Below are 25,890 nucleotides of genomic sequence, written 5' to 3'. Positions count from 1 at the left end.
CAACTTGCTCCTCCACCCCCAAAGTCAACCACATCAAATTGATCTCAGATGCCATCTGCGTTCACTAAAATCATAAATTACGAACATTCTTCAAAGATAGCCTCAGGTCGCTTCCCCTCTTCAGCCTTGCATTCATTTAGTTTCGTCAGAAAAAAAATAATTGATCCTTAAACCTCTGCCCCAGAGCGAGATGGCGGAAATAAAACAGAGAAAACCTCTTCTATGAACCTTTGCCACTAACTTCAGTACCAATTCGCACTGCACACATTTTAATGTCAACATACAAATTGAAAATTATCACTTCTCTCTCTCACAAGAAGAGTTCATCATGGAGTACATGTAATGTTTATTAACCTACCCTCTAATGTAAAAGAAATATACTGTAATTCATTCCCACACTAAAAACTAGCTAGAAGGATTTGTAATTAGTAAATCAAAAAATTACTGTAGGCTACTATATTAGGATTAATTATAACATTTGATTAATAAAAATTACCACGGCAGTTAAAACATCAAAGAGATGTTTTCCTGTTTCGACTCCAATAGTAAATGCTACATTCCAAATAATTTATATGTCAAAATCATGTAACTTATGGAAATAAATCCATCTTATAATTATATTTTGAACTGCTGAGTAAGGTCTGAGATCCTGACTTCCTAATCATCCTAAAATCAGCCCATTATCTTCTCCAGATAAGCTTTCATTCCTCAATTTCTTCCAAGAAACCCTGATATAATTATCAGGAAAAATAACAAGGGATTGACCATGATAGAACAAAATATGACCCGATATATCAATGTAGACATCTAATACAGATATATGTCACCATATCAGCCTCCCCCTAGACATCCCCATCCTAAAATTCAGAAAGATGTTTACAGTTTCCCAAATGATGTATACCCTGATGAAGGTACTCCAGACACTGGAATTTCAGTGCTCTGCTCACCCAAAATAAGCATCAATTTTCTTCTATCCAGAAATCAGTAACCCCTGGTTACTCCATCATCTCCTCTTAAAACTTGATGCTGTATGCATAGATGCATCCAGGATTTATATAATGTATGTTGTGGGACCAAATCAAATGAGTTTGTAATTATCCAGTCTTAATTTTAAGGTACATTACATTTCACCGACTTGTGGCAGGTACAAGGCTGTTTCATCAGGTACAAGTTACAGCTACAGCTGTTGAATATATACCCTTTGTACAGAGGAAAAGGGGGGGGGAATTTGTAGGTGGGGGCTTTCTGGGACGTCAAAGTCAGTGGTCCTGGTTTTTTCGGTAGTGGCACCTTGGTTGTGACTAGGCATTGGGTCTATCCTGGGCTATAGGAGGAGTGGGGGAGGAGGGGTGGACGGGAACGTAAAACCGTTGGATTTCTTTACCCTCAAGGAGAAGGGTGGCCATGAGGAGGGAGAGTGGAAAGCTGTCAGGTGGGTGGGGAATTATATGAAAGTGAAAGTTGGTGGTTGGAGTTTATTTGAGTGAAGAAACCAAAATGGAAAGGTGGTGGTGCCTTGGCGTTATGATGTGGCATTGGTCATGGGAGGGAGGGGTCGGGGCAAATGGGCATGCTGAGCCATTGGATGTTTATCCTCGAGATCAGTTTCTTAGAAGGAGAGGGGAGAGATCAGGATATAATTGTAAAACTTTCAGCATTTTCTTTTTCAATTCCTCTACTTTTTTGATGCAGTTCTTCGGTGCACATTCATCAAGCATAGACCATCAAGATGATTCTCCAACATTGCTAACATTAGTTTACACAAGGTATCTGCCTCTAAATATTTGACGGTGTTCCAGAATTTCTTCTCACTGGAATGTGTGAGTTTTTGATGAGCGTTGATTGAACAGTGAGCGCTGATTGTGAAGAACATTACGTTTTCTCGGACACAAACCCTTCCCCTTATATAGTACAGTGTGAAAGGACACTTTCCAATCCCTTGCCAATCCACCAACAGTGGAGCTTCAAATTCTCTCAATTTGTTGATGATATTTGGTTACTTAGACATGTGACTTGATTTCCAGCTGATTTTATCTTTCTGCCCACCACTTTGGGATGCTGAAACACACAGGGCTAGAGTGCAATATGAGATAATTGCGTGTCTCAGTAAGATAACCTTAGTGTTAATGACATTCATTTTAATGGCAGGTAACTTAAACCTCAAAAAGACATTACTAATCCAAACTATTACAAATTTTTGTGTAGTTTGCCTGGCACATTCAAGATTAACACTCTAAACCTAAGATTGAATTCATTCACAATTAGTCAATTCGTAAACTCTTTAGGTACAATATGAAAAACAAGCTGAATTTTATCCGCCATTTAAACCTAAATAAGGTAAGTGTTAAACTTCCTGAAGATTGTCAAAATGACATCAGCATATCACGAATGGAGCATTCACTATGAAGGTAGAGGAAAAGGACTAAAGAAAAAACAGCATTTGAATGTTTGACTGTAAATTTAATAACACTAGTTCCATAAATTCCACAACTTTGGTACAAATATCTCATAATGTCATTTTTAGTCTGCAACTAAATGGTTATAAATAAAAATTTGCGCACATCCAAAACATCTGTTGGTAAATGAGGACCAAATATTATGGCATAAAATTGATACCAGAGACATGCCAATTCAAATTCATATACAAGCATTTCTGTCCAGCTTATTATAGCATTAAATATATAAAATTTTTGGACAAAGTAAAAATTGACCTCTGACAGCAACAGGCATTTCCTTTCACATCGGACTTCAGTTTTCCTTAAGTAAACTGCCATATCCAGCAACAATTTTCTTGGTAAAAGAAGATTGTTGGCAATAATTACCTACAATTTTTGACACAGTTAGTAATGCATGGATAAAACAGAATATGCACCCTTGTGTGATTTGAGAAATTACCCTGTGCATTTTGCACATATTACAGGAAAAATTCACAAGGCTACATTGATATTGATACATTCAGAAGCTTGCAATGTGATATAGATATTACACACTTAATTCCTGTGTACACACATAGTTGATATAATAATTTACAGTCTTAAAAGCTTGACATATGGATTCTATAATTTAATACTGAAGTCTTCTAGACTTCTCAAACAAGTTAATTCCTTATTATTAGAAGATATTGATTGTGTGCTCATAATGTATGCCACACTTTCACCATTTGGTTAAAGAAATGCTTAAATTCACTTATTGTAGCACTACAAGAACATTGCATGTGATATATATAATATATAATGGATCTTATATACTTCACTATGATTTCTATTATCTGCAAAGCTATAAATTAACAAATGCTTGTATAACATTCCTTGAGAATAGAATTTACCTACATAATTTTCGCTTTATTCAAAACTTAAACCAATGCTTAACTGTAGTAGGCAAAAAAGTTTCATAAGACAGAGGCATGGCAGAATATTGGTATAAAGTATATTATAAAATGCTTATTCTGTCTCTATGAAAAATTCATCAATAGACACACATTGACATTTAGAGCTGTTTTGTAGTAGGTATAATAGTCTACCCCAAACTTCGTACATCAATGAAAATACAAATATTAATTATCACCCAAAATCATTAGGGCTACGTAAATTTTGACCACTGAAGAATTTACTAAGAAGAGTAATTAAATTAACTACTACAACCAGAATTCACATTAATAATTGCTATGCCACACAGTATCACATGTCAAAAAGTTGAGCTTTAAATTCAACAAAAGCATTGGAGGTACAATATTTCCATAAATGACATTTATGAATCATTACATAGTTAATGGTGCCTTCAATTACAAGTAGGTACCTGAATGTCCTGGCAATGGCATGCATTTAAAAGTGAATTTTGTGCATTGGCATTACTTGAAAGAGTATTAACATAGGTTGGAGATGTAAATGACATTAATAATGAGAGAAATATATAGGGCAGTTTGAGTCGACAAAGAAGCGATTGAGCACAGGATGAAAATTCATCCATCGAATGAGTGAAGCAATAACAATGAGAAATCTATCATTCCACTTCAATCACAACATGCAAAATATCAAAGGTATTTCTTTCAATTATCAATTATAAATGGTAAAACCTAGCAAAGAGTCAACAACACAAGGTAAGAACACTAGACTGAACCATACATATTGTGCACATATTACAAAAAAAATAATAAAATAAAAGGGGTAATAAAAAAGAATGGCAAAACAAGCCCCTCTCTCGCACTCTCTCTCTCTCTCTCTCTTTCCATCCATTCACAGCAGCGGTGGGGTGGTTACGTCGACTCGGCTCCCATACCCATTCATGGCGGTGGCACACACATGCGCTAGCATACACAAGAGGGGGAGGAGGGGATTTTTGGGGAAAGGGGGGGGGCTCTCTCTCTCTCTCTCATTTTGCCCTCCTCTAATTCAACTCAGTCACAATACACTTCACCAATCTTAAGCCCTCTAAAACCAAGGCCGTTAGGGAAGACTAGAGGTTACACTGCCACAGTATCGTAGGGTGTGAGTCCGTTTTGCATGTGGTGGCCGGCTGCTGCTTCGTTTCTGGGAATCAATCAATCAATTGGAAAAGTTAGAGCAACTTCCTTTGTTTCTGACTCGGTCATCATGGATCAGTCAAGATAAAAAAAACAGCAATTGTTAACAATATGTAAAGAACTCAAAAATACTCTTGGAAAGAGAGCAGTATAGCAAAAAATATGCTCCCTTTCATGCATTTCACCTCCGATTGAGTTCAAATTACACTACTCTTTTATCTACATAAATTTGTACTGGTTCAGTTTATAGGTACCATATCTAATGATACTTTTTCCAATATTTTATTTTAACTTCATACACAAAAGCATGCAGCAGTAACCAATTATAAACCAAGTAATTTATTACACTTGAAAATATTCTTGCAATCCCTTATGCTGTAAGCTGTTCTGAACTTCATTTTTACCATCTCCAGTCTTGAGAACACAAATCATGGAAAAATTTTGTTTTGCATTAATTTTATTATTTATTGACTAAGGTAAAGCTTTAAAACTAAACATATTGTGTGTCATGTATTGAGTCATTCATATTATGCAGAATTTAGATTTAAAAGATAAAACCCAATAAGAAAAAATCTTTAGTACTTCATTTGATTTTGTGAATAGCCATTTAATTGCTCCTTGATTTATAGTTATATCAAATCACTAACTCATCGTTAGTTACATAAGAAATTAGCCATTATTAAAATCATATGAAACAAAACTTAAATAGATAACAAAATTTAAAAAAATATATAAATACATGAAGATAAAGCATTTCTACTTTATTTACAACTGAAAATAATATATACTCACAAATTTTCATGCAAAATAATTCAAAGAGTTACACTGTGATGGGATGACGGCTTCCATGCACTAATACCTACTTTCAGCCAAATACAAAAACAAACCTCTAATTTGAAAATAAACATTCGGTACATGATGAAAGAACTTACGGTTTCCTTGTTTTGTACATCATGAAATGAAAAAGTGAATATTATAGCAAATATTCAAGACAACATACAACAACAATAGTTTAAGCATTTAAATATTGTTAAGGGCATTTAGTTCAGACATGTATGATAACCATGAAATTGGTGTAGGGTAGTTTGGAAAAAATACAATGATGACAGGATATGTCATGTAACATTTGAATGCAGATGAGTTCACATAAAAGTCTGCCTAAGATCCCCAATGAAAGTCCTAATTTCCCAATTATCACCGATTGAAATATTTAATTCAAGATGCCAGACACCCTGAAGGATTAGAAGAAGGATTCTTTATTTCCCTAAATTTATAAAATTTTCCATGCATATAATGGTAGTGTATTTAGAGTTTTGTGAATGACGTAGTTCTGCTAATAGGGGGGTACTAAAGGAAGATTTTTCATTAACTCGCTCAGTTGAGCATGCGAAAATAATTACTGCTCTTGAAAATCAGGGGTACTGTAACACTACCTCCTCATATGCCCTTATTAAGATCGTACATAACAAATTGTAACTTTGCCTTCCCCACCTCTACTGTCTTCGTCCTTTTCATGTGTTCCTAACCCTTTTCCGTACATCTATTTCTATGTGAATGAGTATATACATACATATTTTGATGCATATATGCACACACACACACACCCACACATGCGTGTGTGTGTGTCCGTGGTGGGAGTGCAAGAGATGTCAGTTTCCTCATTTTTTTCCAATTTTCATCAACTGTTGTTAGGTAGCATACACAAAAGTTGGTCTAATCATTGAAATATATTTAGAATTAGATGTTTTGTGAAAATTTGCTGGACTCAATAAATAATAAAAATATTAAATTACCTGCAAAGCAGCTGCCAAAAATATACTTGATTTTATACAAAAGAAATATTGACAAAATTGTAATTTTAAAACCACTTTAGAAAATACTATTAAATAAATACATGATCAACTTCTTATGAGAAAATTTAGGTAAATTCTAATATTTTTCCCATTAAAAAAAAATATTTTATAATTCAAATATGAAATATTATAGTGTTTACATTATGATTTGAGCTCTCATGCTTAAAATCCCAATTGTCACATCCCAATACAAAAATCATAAAAAATGATAAACCTTTGTTCAAAAGGCCTCAAATAATTATTTCTGTCGCATTTATGAAGCTGGCTTTTGGATCAATATTTAATGGCTCCCATGTTACTGTTACACTCAAGATGAGGAATTGAAGGACCTTTTTCAAATGGCCAGACTTGAAACATTACGGAATTTATTCTCCGATGTCCTTGGGTAGGAATGATATTTCATATGATTTATATTATATTATTATTATCATATTATTTTATATTATTCCTTTTATATCATGAAAACTCTGCTGATCACCTTTTTGAGACATTGCATGATGCACCAATGGTGGATTTACATTCATAAATCAATTGTAACATGTACCCAGGATGTGTATACTGTTGTTTAAATCATTATCATAAAGTTAAAAATTTATAATTTATTTCACTTTGGCAGAGGCATGGTTTTTTAACTACCTATATATACACACACAAATGATGTATATGAGAACCATTGCAACTCAACAGGCAATGTTAATACATTAGCTTCTTTAAAACTTTGCTTATCACAATCTTGAGGTATTTGAATAAAATTAATTGCTGGTGAATTTCCTTGGTTGAATTTAAGCACAGAAATAAAATAAATATATCCTGCAATTTTTTTCATTCATTAATAACTGGATTAACAGAAAGTCCCATGGTGCACTTATATGTGCATTATTATTGCATATAAATGCAGGATGTGTAAAGGTTTTTCAAAATAATATAATATAATAAGTATCTTAAGGCTCTTTGTATATTAAGTGGTGGTTTTTCAGTGATTAAGACATTTAATGGAAACCAAAATATGTAATAGAACTTCAAGGAGCTGTTGTTCTTTGCCTAGGCTGTATGAAATACTTATTTGTTGACCAAGGGAATGAGAAGCCCTTGCCTTTTTCTGGAAATGTTTTTTATTTTAAGTTGCCCACAGTTTGACAAGCATTTTTTATGGACAAAAAAAGAGTGAAATGCTGAACCAATTTACATTTGTTTTTATTAAATATTACTCTTTCTTAAAATGTGCTTTTAATTTACTATTAATAGGGTCATGTATGTCCAGGGGATAAAGGTCTGGACGACCGAGTAGAGGCCTGGTTTGATTCCCGAGCGACCCTCTTTGGGCACCCTCAGCTCCATTCAAGCTGTGTGATTTTCCAGGTACCAGATCTTCCTGGTCCACCAAATGCAGCATACAGAAATAATCCGGTCCTTCTACCCTGATGTGTGAATTTCACATTATGTTGGGCTTGGTACTAGATGAGCTCATCTATCAAACCAACCTTCGGGGTAGTAGTAGTAGTTTTGAGGGGAGGCGACCGACAGCTAAGGTCATTTGCGCCATAGGGGATGGACAGGAAAGGATGAAGGGTGGAGAGAAACCCGGCGTCGGCATTAGCCTACTCTTTACGAAAGGCGCCAAGGGGTCCGCAGCTTAACGTCCCATCCGACGGACGCCGTACTCACTCAAAGTGCCCTCCACAAAGCACCTCAAGTAGGGATCGAGATACCTCTGAAAAATATTCAACACCGCCGGGATTTGAACCCGCGCCCTCAGGGTGGGAAGCCAGTACGTTAGCCCCCGCACCATCTCGATCCCCACCAACCTTCGGGTTAATAACTTTGGTTGCTGGGTACCATTAATAAATGTTGACACTGCCACATTTGTACATCATGAACAAATGAGGTCAGATCAATGCAATTGCTTTGTAATGTAAGTGCATGAGTAGGCACCCATTGAATAAGATTATCATACATGTCTGTTATGTGAAACACATGCAACAACTATTAAAAGTACACCCTCAAGCAGTCATATATTAAGTCCCTCCAAAAATTCCATTTGGACTATCTTCAGAATCAATAAAGACTATCATGCATTACATTTAGGGGTGTGCGAACATTCTGTAGTTAGAAAAGAAACTTCTTATAAATAAGAATTTCATCTGAAACTTATCTATCGGCATACTGATTCAGAGCATTTTAAGACTGAGATACATTCCTGCAACAAGTAGACAGAAGCACCCATTATGCAAAAATGTTCATTAAAGATTAGTAGTTTAAAGGATCAGGAGTTAATCAAAAGAAAGAAAATGACAGAAAAAAATAGGATATTAGTCACAATTATAAATAATCAAATTAAATTATTACACAGGGTTGAATTGCAAACAAAAAAGAACTCCTATTAAGTACAATAGTTAATACGATTTTGCAACAATATAGATGAACTTTACTGCACAAGATTATAATAGGGGTTCCATTGAAACTTGCTATCTAATGGGGTTAAAATTAGTAGAAACTTTACAAAAGCAGTTTCCAATGATTACTATATTCATTTTTAAATAAACAATTTTAAAATAATCCCCATTCCTCTTTGATTTCTTTATATAGAATAAATGCCCTAGTAACCCTATATATCTGTCCCCTACATTTATGTAGATTGCAGAGACCTCGATGTCAATAGTATAGTGAATTCATTACTGTACACATTCAACTCTAAACTCATCTCTATAAATGTTGATGTTTCTGTCTTTTTATTCTACTGTAAAATATACTATCACCTCAACAGAAAGAAAAAGCCCATCATTGGAACTAATAGAAGCTAAGTCAGGGAGTCTCAGTCAGAATTTATTAAATGCAAGAAGAACACTTTGATAACAAAGATTGACTGTGTATAACAAGAAATTAAACTGAGCGTAATACGTTCAACTGTAAGCCTCTCAGACGTTGAAGCTAACATTCGCACATCCCTAATAACACTTAGAGCTTTGACACTGAAATATTTTAGGCTGTTTTCAATTAATATCTGTGACAGATAAACATATTCATAATAAAAAAAAAACAGGGTCAAAATATTAAATGAAGTCATTTACTGACCTCTCTATGAGTTTTCTCATTTCTTCAGTGGTCATGCCATCCTTGGTGTTGGCCCTGACACTGACTGAAACCGAAATGAAAAATACAGTTCCCATACACTTCCAACAGAGGAAGTATATAATATATATATAGTAAATAAGTAAATAACAAAAATTATTGACTCCTTACATTGAGAATTACTAATGATTTCAAAATGCAGTAAGCATTACCTAAAATAATTGTGTATTTTCTACTTCTATAATGAACTACAGCATAAAAGACTCAAAATTGCATAAACTCAACGAGCAACCATTCAACAATCATAACAAAAATACAACCACATTTTACAAGAAGGCTAACTGTTGTTAAGGCATGCTAATGACAAAAAATTGCAAATTTTGACAATATGCAAATCAAATATACCACTGAAAATGCTCAAAACTGAAAATATTTAACAGCACAATATGATAAACTGAAGCTTTTGGAATACAATTTTAGGTGATTTTTCATATTAACCCTTTAAATTATATAGCCTCAAAGCAAATCAATATAAATGAACAATATAATTTCATTTTCAATTTCACTGACACAAGCAGGAAAACCTCAAAAGAAGTGTATGAACTTACTCCTTGTGTTGCATCAAGAAGCATTAATAGTTTATGGCGAATCAAAATATGAACATATAACAGCAAATATTTTGCATTAATAATAAATATTATGAAATTATCTACTTTATACACATAGGTTTCAAAAACTTTGGAGATTCCCTACATATTTCCATTAAAGATGCTATTGCTATAATACTACCTTGATCAAAAAGTTCCCGGAATAACCACCGTGTGGCGCTCCCATCGTTCCGATTTGAGTTCTGTTTTTTTTGTTAAATTGGTACATCTGTTGTTGATATTCCCTTTAAATCTTAGTGTCATAACTTGACATTTGCAAAAGTTACGGTCGGTTTTCGGTATGTCCATCAGTGCTTCCTGCGATTTTTCCATTACTTCCTCTCGGCTGCTAAAACGCGTTCCCCGTAATGGTTTTTTAACTCGATTGAACAGAAAGAAGTCACAGGGAGCCAAATCAGGTGAATTCGGTGGCTGTTGGATGGTATTTGTTGCATTTTTCGTCAAAAAATTACGAATAATGATAGCACTGTGCGACGGTGCGTTATCATGGTGCAAAATCCACGAGTTTTCTGCCCACATTTCTGGTCTCTTTCGGCGAATTGCTTCACGCAAACGTCTCATAACGCCCATATAATACTCTTTGTTTACTGTCTGGCCTTCTGGCAAAAATTCATGATGCACTACACCGTTGTAATCCATGAAAACCGTCAGCATTGCCTTCTTTCTTGACTGAAAACGACGTGGTTTTTTTGGTCTCGGCTCATTTGGTGAACGCCATTCACTTGCCTGATGTCTGGATTGCGTGTCGTACTCATAAACCCACGTCTCGTCTCCAGTAATGATCCTTTTGATGAATGTGGGATCGGATTCAGCCTCGCAAATCATGTCTTTTGCGACGTCAACACGGTCTCTTTTTTGCATGAAATTGAGGTCTTTTGGCACCAACTTTGCTGCTACACGACGGAAACCCAAATCATTAACCACAATGTCTTGGGCGGATCCATAGGCAATGTTCAAGTCCTCCGCTATTTCTCTGATGGTTAATTTGCGGTTATTGACCAACATTTCTTTTACTTTATCAATTTTTTCACCGACTTTCGATGTCGATGGTCTGCCACTGCGTTCATCATCTTCGATTGACTCACGACCACTTCTGAACAGCTCGTGCCACTGGTAAACGACCGTTTTTTTTAGAGAATCGTTGCCGAAACACTTTTCCAACATTTCCAACGTCCGTGCGCCACTAAATCCGTTTTTTACGCAAATTTAATACAAGTTCGTTGTTGCAAATTTAAATCCATTTCTGAAATTGTAAAAAATCGCCAACACACACAGAGATAGATGTACTCTTGGCTACGTAACTTTTGCAAATGTCAAGTTATGACACTAAGATTTAAAGGGAATATCAACAACAGATGTACCAATTTAACAAAAAAAACAGAACTCAAATCGGAACGATGGGAGCACCACACGGTGGTTATTCCGGGAACTTTTTGATCAAGGTAGTATTGATCAGAGTAATCTCGACATAACATTGATATACCAACCATCGAAAATAAAATGAAAATTAAACTCCCATATTATTCAGATACACCAAATCAATTTTCCTGTAAATATGGGGGAGCAGTCAATTTTAGGCTTCAATGACCCAACAGAAAATCCTTAGTAATTCTAGGGAAGCAAACAATGGCAACTAAAATTGATTGATGACCTGAAATAAGCGAGATTATTATCACAGAAAATGTAAGAATGGATGAGAATAAACATGGAGACCAGCCAAGAGTAACTGAGAATAACCCTGCAGGGAGCAATTGAGAACTTATGGAACATCATTCATTAACTAACTCACTCAAACATGGGCAATTTAGAATAGAACTCCACTCAATCTCATGTCAAGGAATTGAATCTTTCCTTCAGATACGGTGAGAGAAATGTTCTCAAATCTTCCTTCAGCCACTAACACACGCACATTAAAACACCACAGCACACTCAAACATGTTTAAATGGTCATCATCCTCACAGCCATCTCAAGTTAGACCACGCTGCCCTGTCCTCAGGCTAGGCTCTCATGCCCCTCTTCATTGCCCAATGTCTACCTCATCTGCTTTCCTCACCTCTATTCTTTTTCACGGCATGGTTCAAAAAATCATCTAACTTGATATCCAACATAGTCATTAAAGTCTCATCTCTCCACTTAAATGACATCGGCTTCTGTTGCCAATCATGCCCTGGATCTAATTGATCACAAAAGTGAATTTTTAATTTTTTTGTTAATTTTCTTCTTGGATGATAGATGATTGGAATGCTCAAACTAAAATAACACTCAAGAATGTTCCCAATGAAAATTGGGATGTTTATGTCTCTGTGTATATATAATTTATTTCCTGCGCAAGTAATATTTGTCTCACTCCTTTAATGCCACCCTATGTACAACCTAACCAAATGGTCAACTTGCAACCATTGTAGTAATAACAATAATAAAGTAACTAAGACTAGTCAAAAGAAATAAGGCTATCCTGGCTGTGACTGTTGACTTCTCTGGGTAGCCCAGTCTAATACACCACCTGCACTCCTATCCTTGGTTCACATGGTCCATCTCCAACCTATGCGTGGATCTCCACTTTCACGTGGATTACAATGAAACCCACATTTCTTAATTGGGTCTTAAGAATAACTAACCATGGCTTGACAAGCCTTTCATCTCATTGCTCTTTTGAAAAACACAGCAGATGGAGGAAACTGAAGTACCCAAAGAAGTTCTATGGAACTGTGATAAAGCATCCTGGGCAATTCACACTAAATTTGTGGCTTCATGGGAGAGTAGGGTGGCTTCTATTATGCCCATTTAGCAATGCTACTTGGTGAATATAAGAGTTTTAAGCTAATTTTCCTAGAACCTACAACTATCCAGAATCGCAAAGGATTTTCTGGAAGGATACCCGATCACTATTGATCAGCATCCACAATAATAATATTTAAACAATTAGGACAGGAATTCACTGATCTCATGTTATATCATCCACCCCATTCATTCACAGATAATTTTCAAAGTTTTCAAGGATTCTTTCAGCAGAAATAATAACATAAAAGGGGAAAAACAATTAGCAAACTGCATATGCTCACAGTTGTTGACGAGGGATGGAGCAGGAAACTGAACAGTCAGAGTCTGGCACACCATTCAGGCCTGGTGGTATGTGTTAAAATTGGGTTGATTTCAGTAGCTAAAAAATTCACTCGAAAAACTCACAAGATATATAGAGATACACCCATGGAATGAGGTGGTTATAGCATAAGTTGAGTCAATTCCTAGTCATATTTTAAAAGTATTTGTACAATGGATAATTCAACAAACTAAATTATTACAGAAGAGGACTCCTAATTCCTTAGTAATTTAAGAAAAACAGAATTTCTTTAAAATTATTTATTAGCCTGCTATTCAACTTATTACTGTCGATGAGCGTGATGAAATGTGACATCCTGTGACATTTTGCTAAAAATAATAATTCCAGTTAATTAATTGTAATGATTATCATATTTTATTTTAATGCTATAAAAAAGATACAGAAATACATGCTTTATAATTCTTCACATATTAAATTTTTAAATAGAGAATCCATGAAATGGGTTTTTAGCTTGAGAATAAAATCCATTTGAAATGGAAATAATAGTAGATTCGGCATTCATTTAATTTTCTCTCTAACAAATGTAATTGCTATTAAACCATTTTTCACACAGTCTGTTAATAACATACATGGTAGACAAAAGAGACTACGCTTTAATACCAACTTGAACGCATTAGTAAATTTTGAGGTGGAACCCAAATAGTTAAAGCATGCATACACAGAAAGCAAAGCCAAAAGGGTTATCACATGAATTTAGAAATCAAATCAAGAAAGACTTGCTGGTACTCAGCTCCTCAAATCAGTACCAGATAGAACGGCTAAACAAATTTGACTTCTGAATTTTCCTATAACAATCAGATCAAAATTTTCCTCTTCATGTTAGTTATTAAAGCAATAAATACTACAACAGATAAATTGGCTCAATCACTTACCAAACTGAAAAATAATACCAATGAATTGATTTCCAATAGTACAATTACAAATACTCTCCTAAAAATTAATAATAATTGAATTGGTGAGCATTGCACTCTCTAACAGCCTAACCAATAATGTACTTTTAGTGATATAAAAATATTCAACTCACATTTATCCTGCAAAAGAATTTTTTCTAAATATTAATGTAACAAGTAAAAAATCTTACAATTAATAAAAAGTAGTACATGTGTTTACTACAGTGAAATAAATTCACAATCTTTAAAATGCTGATAATGCCTGCAAATATTGAGTACCTATAATACATAATTATGAAATAGACGATTTAGAAAAAAATTAATTGCTCCAAGTGTAGTGTGAGACATTAGTAGTGTAACAATCAAGCACATGGTAATAACCAAAGTTCTGGATGAACATAATTTAGTGAACAGCAATTTGAATTTGAAGTAGATTATTTAATATTTATGTGACAAAATCTGATTGAACAAAATGTCAAATAAATACTGAATAATGTTTCCATTCAGCAAAACTGCAAAAAAAGTCATATCATAATCTCGAGTAAGAATGATGGCAAGGTAATGAGTAGCATCTACGAGGTTTGTTCAAAAAGTATAGCAAATTTTGTGTTTTTTCAAAAATTATTCATTTATTCATGAATACCTAGTTAGTCCCCTTCAAAATGATCCCCATTAGATATTATACACTTGTGCCAACGTTCTTTCCAATCCTCAAAGCACTTCAAAAAATCATTTTTTGTGATCTTGTTCAACTCCTGCTTCGATGCAGTTTTTATCTCATCTATCGTAGCATAGCGTCGTCCTTTCATGGCCCTCTTCAGTTTCAGGAACAAGAAAAAGTCACCGAGGACCAGATCTGGGGAATACGGTGGCTGCGGCATCATTGGTGTGTTGTTTTTGGCCAAAATTCACGCACAAGCAAAGATGTGTGAGCAGTTGCGTTGTCATGGTGCAGAAGCCATATTGTGTTCTTCCACAAATCTGGGCATTTGTGGTGGATTGATTTATGCAAATTGCACATAACTTGCAGGTAATATTCCTTATTTACCATTATACCCTGTGGCAATAACTCATGATGTACCACGACCCTGTAATTGAAGAAAACTGTAAGCAAAACTTTCACATTCGACCGAATTTGGCGTGCTATTTTTGGTCTTGGCTCGTGCTGCAGCTTCCATTGGGATGATTGGGAGTTTGAGAGTTTCCACGTCATAACCATAAACCCATACGGTGATTCCACGATTGGCCAACATTATTTTATTCACTTCATCAATGTTTTTGTCTGTTGTTGACTTGCTCGGGCGTCCAGCAAGCTCTTCGTCCTTCACATCTTCTCGGCCATCTGAGAATATTTTGCACCGCCGATAAACGTTGCTTTGGTCCAAGGTAGCTTCTCCATATGCCACAGTCAACATTCGGAATGCGTCCGCGCACTTAATTTCGTTTTTCACACAAAATTTGATACGAAATTCTTCCATCCATATTTTGGAACAGGCAAAAATCGAAGGCAAGCCAGAACACCACCAAGCAAAACAGCTGTAAACAATTAACTGAGCATTTAAAATGGCCGAATCTTTTGGCATAAGGGAGACACATAAGCACCATACATAATGCCACAAAAAAATCAAATATTAGTAACCCCCAAAAATTCAAAATTCGCGATACTTTTTGGACAAACCTCGTATCTATTCTCTACAAAATCTTGCTCATGGTAATATTGAATTTGTTGCATCTCCGACTGGCTCCTTAAAAGATGGTCACTCAATTACAATTGAGATTAGTCGAACTAAAGAAAAAATGACTAGGCACTTCAAAATGTGAAGGAATTAATTTACTCAGTTGCAATAGGCAGGGGATGATGAGCAAGACCCACTTCCTAGAAGTAACTTCTCAAATTCCAATTTGTGGTATTGTTCTAATAAGAGACCACTGTCTATCAGACAAGGAACTTCTGGTTCTCCAAGGTTTAGTCAAAGCAAATTATGTACATATAGTTTAGGACTGTGGATTATCCACATCTTTTCTTCTATCGTGGAATGAACTAACCTGAATTGCGATCTTTGTAAAAAAAAGTAATAGAAGTAATTAGTTAATTATTTGTGATAACTTCCACATTCCTTTTCACTATAAAGCTATATAGAGACATTTATTTTTATTGATGATTCAAAATTTTGTAAAAATGCAACCCAGCATTTCCAATAAACAAGTTTCTAGTGTGCACAGCCACAGCCTCATAAGGGAGATCCTTTGTAAGCATTGTATCTTGCAACAGTTTCCCATGACCTCCAATTCACATTCAGCCTGATCTTCTGGACTTAAAACTCCTCTGAAGGTTAATGGAATTTATGGATGGTAAACATGCAGGGGTTTGATTTTCAAATTGCTGCTTGTATTGGCAGAAAATAGTAGTGTGAGACAACCTTAAATTGGTTTGCGGTCCGGCAATGTTTTCTCCTCTGCAGTTACTTGTACATATATAGGTTTGCTTTGGCACCTTCTCCCAGACGAGACCCATCTTGTCACAATTAAAAACCGGTTGTGGGAGGTAACCCACAGAATCTACAAGCTTCTTGAAGTCACCGATGAAGTTCTCTGCTGCCTTTGAGTAGGAGATTATTTGTTCACCAAATGCCACTACACCATGGATTCCGGTTTACCTCTTGAACTTCTCGAACTATCCACTGCTTCCCTTCAACGCTTCGGCCCTAGATGATCCTGGCATCTTTTTAATTAGGTGGGCAAAAATTACTTTCCTCTTCTCAAAAATGATATTCTCATTAGTAGTGCCGCATTCCAATTTCTTTACACAAATATACAGGATGGGGTGAATTTCAGAATGTGACCTAGTAGATAACTAATATTATTTCAAATAATATCTTTTTTGACTTAGCTTCTCTCATGGGTAGGTCAACCCTCAATTTTTTTCACCAAAATTTTTCAATTAAAGGTCAACCTAGACACAAGCATAAACGGTAAGTGTTTATGTTCCATGTGAAATATACTTTGAGGTATTTATTAAAGAAAGACCACTTTAAGCCATTGGAATAGGTTTTCCTGTTGAATCAGAAACAAATTTACTATTCATCAAAAACAACATCACAAGCATTTTAGTTCTTCACTTTGGAGCACAGTGGTGGACATTAATGGTAAAAATCATAAAGTATTTAGCATTCAATACTTCTGAATATAAATAACTTGAATGAGGCATAAGCCTGGCCCACAATAACAATGAGAGAACTACATGGCTTAAATTAACACCTACATACAACTGCGAAGTCTAAACAATGTCATTTAACCACACAAATAATCTTACTAATGATAAACATTCGCTCATTGTTTTCCATTCATGGGAAGATAAAATATCATGTCCTCAATGAATAAATATTAAACTTAAATGCATCCATACCTCCATAATTTCGGTTGACAAGCTGGTCACGGTCACACTCAGCCTCGGAGATTTCATTACTATCTTTGGAATCATTAAATGAGGATGAGTTGTTAGGGTCATGGTTCCGTGGTGGTGGGGGAGGAGGTTCAGGACTTCCAGACACAGGGAGATTCCTAGCAGATCCTGATAAATAAATAAGAAGGAGTTAATACCACAAGTAAAAGATTTAGGCACATCAAAATTTAAATTATCATTACACTCACCAAGGCTTTTCAAGTTTCATATGAGAGCAGATGCTGATTATTACGATCAAATGCAAGCTCACCCCTGCGTTAATCGCACATCAATCGCAAGAAAAATTGTGCTCCCACCGACTAAGTTCATTCTATTTTGTTTCTCACAATTTAGTTCGTTGTGATTTTAAGTGATTAATGTTTTTTTCATTTTAACTTTTGAATCAGCAAATTCAAACTTCAAAAGTTGACTCAATCATTTACTTGCTATTAAAAGACACATACATGTACAACACCAGATAAAAAAAAAATATTAAATTCAGTGTCATCCCCCAATAGTATAGTTGGCAATCAGTAAACAACTAACTGCTTTTATTAAATTACTGAATAACAGAAAAAAATGTCAACTTTTGTGAACTAATCGTACAATGCGATACCGTACAGTAACAGGAGTTACACATATGGTTGCACAATACTTTTTAAATATTCAAATTTACAGTCATATAACACTTGATGTTCGTATGATTGAGCAACATGCAAAGCTTAATATTACAAATAACATATTACATACAATGTATAAATAATGAAATATTAATTACACTGACCAACACTTCTTCGGCTCACAGATCCCCGGCTGCCATAATGGTCATAAGGAGCACCATATTGTCCGTACTGGCTGCTACTTCCACCATACTGATCTTCCTCAGGCTCACAGTTAGCAGGATCATCATACTCGGGTGAAAATGCAGAGCTAGGGCCATTGTGAGGGACTCGAGAGTAGCGTCCATTTCCAGCACGAGGCTGTTCAAAGTGTTAAACAAACGTCACTTACTACATGACCCACACGGTCAAACATAAGTTGATACCTAAAATGATGCAGCGAACATTGTTTTCATTCTCTTCCAATAAAATATCATATTTTCCCGACCAACTATTTCTTACATATAGTCAGAATTGTTAAGACAAAGAATATTTATCACTGCAATCATAATAGGCCACATTGACAAAATGATGAAATTTTTTTCAAAGATGTATAGCAATATTTAGGGAACATTATTTTTCACATATTATAGGAAGATAAAAATTTTTGAAGAGTATCATAACAGACATGTACATGCATCTTCAAAATCAGAGACCATTCAAATCTAACTTCCATCGAGGAAAAATATAATAATGAAAACAAGAGCATTCTGAATGAACTTCAAGTACACTGCCAGGGATATAGGTAATATACATGAGCATTAAATAAGATAACATACTCAGCTAAAACAAAAATAATTGGCAACTGCGTTTAATTCACATTCACTTTCAATTACAATTAGCTATTATATGACTGATGACATTAATGACCTGTCCCGGTTAAAGAAAGGAAAATTGTCAATGGTCACTCAGCATGGTCAATAACCAACTATAAATAACTGAGACCTCTACCTCAGATTTAAATGCATGACTCAAGAAATCAATGGAAGAAATCAATGATCACTTTTACCTTTAATGTTTAGAGACCACTGTATTTTCCCATATATAACGCGCACGTTTTCTATACAAAAATGTTCAGATGATCAAAAAAATGACGATGCATGTTATGCAATGAAAATAATGAAAAAATCCAAACATAGACGTATTTTTACACACACTACGTATAATTTTTATGCTCATTTATGTATGCATACACAGATGGGCTGCACCTATACATGTTCGACATAACGATGAAGCCGTGGGTGCACAGTGTCTACACAAATCCATGACAACTACAAAGTTCTGGGTGCACGTTATACATGTTATCGATGGGAAAATACGGTACTTAAAATCAAAAGATATATTGAGTACCATAGATTGAGATCCGCTGCGACTATGGGCATGGGCAGCACTGCCATTGCCTCCAACCAGGCCACCGGTACCCGTTCCTCCTCCAATGCTTCCACTCCCACCGCCATGTCCATTCTGATGCGGGAATGTCTGGAACTGCATGGCCTTTGAGGGATCCATCTCCTCCCGGAATCCAAGCAAGTGGAATGTGGCATATGGGCATATTTCATCTTCCATACCTGTTAAAAGACAAAGGGAAGGCAAAAAGCAACCACAGAATACATGCATGGAAGGTTGTCTGTAGCAAAATTTTTTAATGTCACACTAAATGGATTGCCATGTTACATCTGATAGGCTTAACAATTCTTTGATGAACAATTCAGGATAAACTGCAGTTAAAAAAATCCATTGCTGATTAGATTTAAAAATAAATTCTATTGCAAACAAGTCGAAAACCTTAGATTGGTAATGCATATTCCTCCAGCTTATTTTAAACTAGAGTGTGTATTGATAAGTAGTTCTAATTTCTCATGTGAAGTAACACTTCAAAGTACATTGCATAGTGTTAACCATCACTAATGCACAAATTAAGGAGAGAGTCGGCTACGTACACTGCAATTATAGTACAGTGCATTGATAATGAATCTAGCATCCATGAAGTTCTCTCTTTGGGTCTTCCATCGGATCAGGGGGGTTCCATATTGGCCAATGTTTCAATGCCCGATGCGTGCATTGTCCTCAGGATAGATGAGGACAACGATCGACCTACCCTGAGGACGATGCACGAGTCGGGCATCGAAACATCGGCCAATAACAACCCCTGACCCGGTGGAAGACCCAAAGAGAAAACTTCATGAAGCAAATACGCCAGGAAAGCACCAGATTGCATCTAGTAGTTCTCCCCTATGCACCACTCGGACAAACTTTTATTCCCAACCTGAATAGGGTTTCCATTAACTAAATAATAGGACTCCTAAAAAGGGTCCAGGATTGTCAACCTAAAATTTAGCCATGGGTTGGAATTAGAACTTCTGACTATTGACCCACTGATAAATTAGTTTCTGAATGCCAAGTGCGGTAATAAGATAGAATGTACAATGGAACACATAGTAATTCTTAAAACTTTGGAAAATAGCTTCATTAAAACCATGATCTAGATTGATGTCTCATTATAAGAGAGTAAGTGCTCTCACTGTTTGATCATTAAACATTATTCCTATACCCAGATGTGGACCCCCATTGTGTATCTTTGTGCACTTAACCATTAACAGGAAATAACAGCTGACAATCCTAAATGATAAAGGCCTTTCCGAACACCCCCTAGCAGGAATTAGAGGTTTTAATGGTAACTAACAATGTTTACCAATATGAATTCCCTCAAATTTAGCGAAAGTGACTCAATGATAAAAATGAATAATTCTTGGTTAAATGAAACAATTTTCTTGTTTTTTAACTGCTTCAGCATGATAATAATAGCTGGTAGTAAAATATTTTGCTATCTTTCCTCAATAAATTTGGCAATTCTTTCCATTCACATCACAAATTATGTATAGGTTTTCTTCTACGTATCTAAAATTTCACAAATACCAGAATAAAGACCTAATAGCTATGGTGATGCAAGAAATATTAACAGCATGAAATTGAGAGTAGAGGCTCATGATAACCATCAAATTCAAATTTTAAGCCAGAGACAGGATCCTGTATCTAAAGAATTAATGAATTGCAAAACCTATTCACAGCAGACTTTCCTCTAATCTATATGATGTTATTGATCTTATGAGGCAATGGTCAATTTAACAAACAAAAAACAATTAAATAACAATTCAGGACACTCGTGTACACAAAAAATGTGCTTGAAATAATTTCATAATAAAAATAAAAGTATAATGTTGTCCATATAATTTACAAATGTATCCAAACATAATTGGCCGGACTGAATTTTTAACTACTTTGGGCCAAAACACTGCTAACTTAGCCAACTACAGTCCATATTAAATTAGAATTTTAGGTTTGTGCAAGATATGCCCTTGTTTTAATGAAAATCTTAACTCTTACTAAGGCAAGAAATATCTTCAGTTTTTGGACTAATATATTTTCCCAAAATTTTTCTTCAAGGAAAGCTGAAGACTTATAGAATATTTGAATAGTTACTCAATTTTATAATTCAACCTCAGGTGAAACATCGGGGGATCAAAGTGATACCTGATAAAAGGTAGTTTCTTCTGATCACAAATCAAAGAGCTATTCCAACAAAATTAGTTCATATGCACACATATGAATAAATATTGTGTATGTACGTGGGTATTTGCAATAAAATATGAAACCAAATGAAACACACAGTACCAATCTGACATATATGCACGCCCAGATACATTTGTTTCATATTAATCTGAAAACAGCACTTTGGCCTTTGCATCACACTTTTAACAATAATATAGCACTAGAAAAAATTACAAACACCCAAGCCCTAGATGGAGAAAAATTCACCCAGGTGGTAATCAAACCCATGGCCTGTGGGTTGGCAGGCTAAGACATTGCCCTGCTGCCTCTGGGGCAGGCCCCTTAGAATCAGATTCACTAGTGTCAACTACCATATAAATGTGTTAAGAAAACAACCGGCGCATTTCAATTCTTAAGTTGACTTTGAAGAGACACCAGGACAAAGGACTAAAATCCATTAAACTGGGGCATATAGTAATCCTGAATAATCATTTGTCTCAATGTTACATAAAAGTGGAATTCATTCATGTACTTCAGGATTAAATACACGTTTATATGTGCCACGTTAAGAATCCATTTAATTTTTTTATCAGGTAAAAATCTTAAAAATTGAGCCTATCCCACAAACTATTTCCCATTATTGTTTCTAGTTGAAGTATGTTGAAGTTAAATACACACTTGTTTTGCTTAATATACAACATATATGCATTTAAACACATTTAAGTTGTGTACAAAATACGCTTCTGAAAAAGCAAAAGAATTTTTTTCCATAAAAGTGGAAACTATGTAATTGCTAACTTATGTAAACTGTGAAGCCACATGAGACTCTAAATATCAGGACTCTACAACGTGACCTAGCAAAATTTTAAGCCTATTTTCACTAGTAAACCTATTTCGCACACCACTTACAGCATGAAGAAATAAAATGAAATTCCAATGCAGCAATTTCAGGGAGTAATATTTGACAATGAAATTCAGTGAGGCCAACATAATGAGTTAAATGTGGTCATAATAAGAGATAATTTCATCAGAATAAATTTAATGCATAACTTATGGTAATTATCAAGGTTTACATCAACGTACATTCATATGTATCATAAAGGAATACATTAATGCAATTTGAAACGGATTTCCAGACTTTTCACATTGGGTTTTAAAAACCAATATGAAACTTGAGCATTATTTTCAACTTTCTCTCATATCTACATTAGAAATTAATTTAAATCGCCATATTTACTCATGTTCCACATGCACAACGACAATAAATACCTATACCTACTTTCCTAACAAATATAACATTTGAAAGGAGTACGTTAAGCGCTCCAGGGTTATACCAGCTGCAGTTAGGGGAGAGCTCTTTCTGTCAGGGATATAAAGTCAGCCAGGGATCATGAAAGGCAGAAGTTTGCACACCCCATTAAGCATTAATATAAAAAATTCTATTCCAAACAAAATAATTTAAATCTGTTCATATTCACAGAAATTAACATACAATCTCATGGTCTAGTAAATAATTAAATCCACCAACATGAGTTTTAATCCCTGGATTCAACGATCTTTATGTTAATATCCCTCATCATTCACAAGAACATTAACAGAAAAAACTTCTTTCAAAACCATACAGACAATGTGCAAGGTATGTATTGTTATCGGTTTCAATACAAAGAAGTGCACGTGGTAAAAGAGTACATAGGTAAATAGTTATTGATGTAATAATAACAGTGGCAAAAGAATTGTATCTATCCTTTCATATTTTTTAAAATTAAAAACAGCTAAATAAAACATCAATTACAGTATTTTTAAAAAGGGAACATTTAAAAACAGTAAAAAAATTGCATGCTAAATAATTATCTACAGACACCCATTACAAAGCAATAGATTTGTAGGTAACTAAAACTTACCTTATGGTGACGTTAGCTTGCATCTAGTTGTTCAATGACCACATAGGGGAATTATATATTTAATGATAAAAGGTGTGCCTGTTTGTGCAGGTTTATTATATCTGAATGACAAGCACTCTAGTTTATATTAGTTTATTAATAGTAATAGTGGTGATAGATCAACAAGATTGAACTATTATGTACTCGCATTTATGTATACCTAAGGTGACAACGACAGTGTAAGCCTAAACTGATATTTGATAGTTTATAATGAAACACAACCTCCACCAACTTAATTGAGGACTACCATCACATTTATTCTTGGTGTAAAACTGAGATTGAACTAATATTTGACATGACGCAGAGCGGCAGGTTATCTGCTGAAAAATACAGCACCCAAATATATCAGAACCAAAGACACTAATTTAGAAATATATTTATTTGCCCAAATATGTAAACCTAAATAGTTTTCTCAAAGGTTAAAAAACGGTTAAAGCTTTTTTATATTGCTGCCCATATTCTATATTCATCATTTTTCAAAGTTTTCACAACGTAAATTCTCAAATTTGACAATGTAAATTTCAGAACAGTAGATAATTAATTCATAATTTGCAGAAAATCTTTTTTTCTAGGATTAATAATTAAACTGGAATTGTAGTTCATGTAAGTTTAAATACACAAATAGGTTTTTCCAGAAAAACCAACTTGGTCCACCCCACTCACGTCATGTAAACATTAGGAAACAGCTCTAGAAGAACCCTTTCTAAAGCCCTGTTCTTCATTCACTAATGCTTATCATGAGAATATTCAATAAGGCAAATATGGCTCCTTTGTTATGGGGTCAATTATCAATTAAGAGATAAGTACTTATTGCTAGACAAAAACTTATTCGATTTTGAATATACTAGGGGACAGGAGTGTCCACTTTCTGCAGTAATCAGGACGTTTCACAGTTTTGCACTACCTACTTTAAGGGGAGTATAACGTGTAGAGATTAAATATATTTTTTGATAAATTACATCCTGTTTTTGCTGAAGCATTTACACAAATGGATGACTTTTCGCCTTCTTTCATGAAATATTTTCTGCACGGGTTAAACTTAATTTATGGAATATTCACTTAAAAGGGAAACATGTTTTCACCTTCGATTAATAATATGGTTTTATTGCCACTCCTTCTCTATCCCAATTCAAAATTCTGATGGAATTACCTGCAGATGGAAAACTAACAACTTACATAATGACAAAGTCTCAAAAACTTGTACATTAATTACTTATTTGAAGGTATAGATTAGGACATCACAAACAACTATTTTACAATTACATATGTAACTATTTTTTAATCCTCTCATCACGAAATTAGAAAGTGATACCTACAAGAAATAGTTAGTCAAACCAACTAAAAGCTAAAGAAACAATAGTGGTAAAATAAAAAAAATAATATGTTTCAATTAAATCAGCAAACTTTAAAAATAAACAATAGAGAATCAAGTGGAAAATACGCTGCGGACGTATTTGCTCATCTGACTTATAAATGTATGTACGAGGAAGAAAATAGGGATGTGCTGAACGTAAATCCAAATAATGCATTTAATATATTCAAATTCAAGTTTGATTGAAAAATTCAAAAACTCAGTGGTGCCAGTTAATGTGGGCAAATCTTACAAAAATTGATGCTTTAGAGTGATCTATCAACTGAAAGAAACATTCCAAAAACCATCATGACAATTTGACAATGTGATTATGGATTTATCAACAACAAGACAGTACTGGGAGATATCTTCAGATAAGACGCAGAGTAGATCAATTTTGAATTGCTGAAAGGAATAATTTGGAATTATATTTAAATATATAAATTATAATACAGATTTTTTGTACCTACTGCCTTTGCTTACATCTCTCTATATATGACCTATTATCTTTGTTAGATGCCTAACAAATCAGAGTTCATTATTTGATATAAGGTACAGGTTTAACAAAGGTACGAGACTTTTGCATGGATTTAACATTGCCTTGATAGTTTTTTTTACGGAGGAGGAAATCATTTCTTAAATTTAAATGGCTCATTTCATTATTTAAGTGTTTGTAGAGGATATAGAGGATGAAAGAAAATTACTCCATACATATTCATTCATGGAACTATTCTCAGTTTACAAACTGCAACTGTCTCAAGCACAACAGTTGATAGGATGAACTTCGTCTACAGTATTTGAGGGCTCATAAGATTCATCCTCATTTCA

At 34.7% G+C, this 25,890-nt stretch overlaps 1 protein-coding gene across 1 annotated transcript in view; it reads right to left on the bottom strand.

Annotated features, from left to right (window-relative positions):
- Nucleotides 1-2,465: 2,465 nt before the first annotated feature.
- The window catches only part of Dscam1 (Down syndrome cell adhesion molecule 1), a 333,929-nt gene continuing 310,504 nt past the window's right edge, over nt 2,466-25,890 (bottom strand). The window contains exons 33-37 of the mRNA XM_071598922.1: nt 19,573-19,790; nt 18,348-18,543; nt 17,528-17,692; nt 9,445-9,508; nt 2,466-4,526 (exon numbers count right to left, since the gene is read on the bottom strand). Coding sequence (XP_071455023.1) covers nt 4,460-4,526; nt 9,445-9,508; nt 17,528-17,692; nt 18,348-18,543; nt 19,573-19,790 — 710 coding nt within the window. The 3' untranslated portion in view covers nt 2,466-4,459. The remainder of the gene's footprint in view (nt 4,527-9,444; nt 9,509-17,527; nt 17,693-18,347; nt 18,544-19,572; nt 19,791-25,890) is intronic.

The sequence above is a fragment of the Hetaerina americana genome, unplaced genomic scaffold (assembly GCF_022747635.1).
Source record: "Hetaerina americana unplaced genomic scaffold, ioHetAmer1.1.p SCAF_10, whole genome shotgun sequence".
In the NCBI taxonomy this organism is placed as follows: domain Eukaryota; kingdom Metazoa; phylum Arthropoda; class Insecta; order Odonata; family Calopterygidae; genus Hetaerina; species Hetaerina americana.
This window is presented reverse-complemented; position numbering and strand designations above follow the sequence as displayed.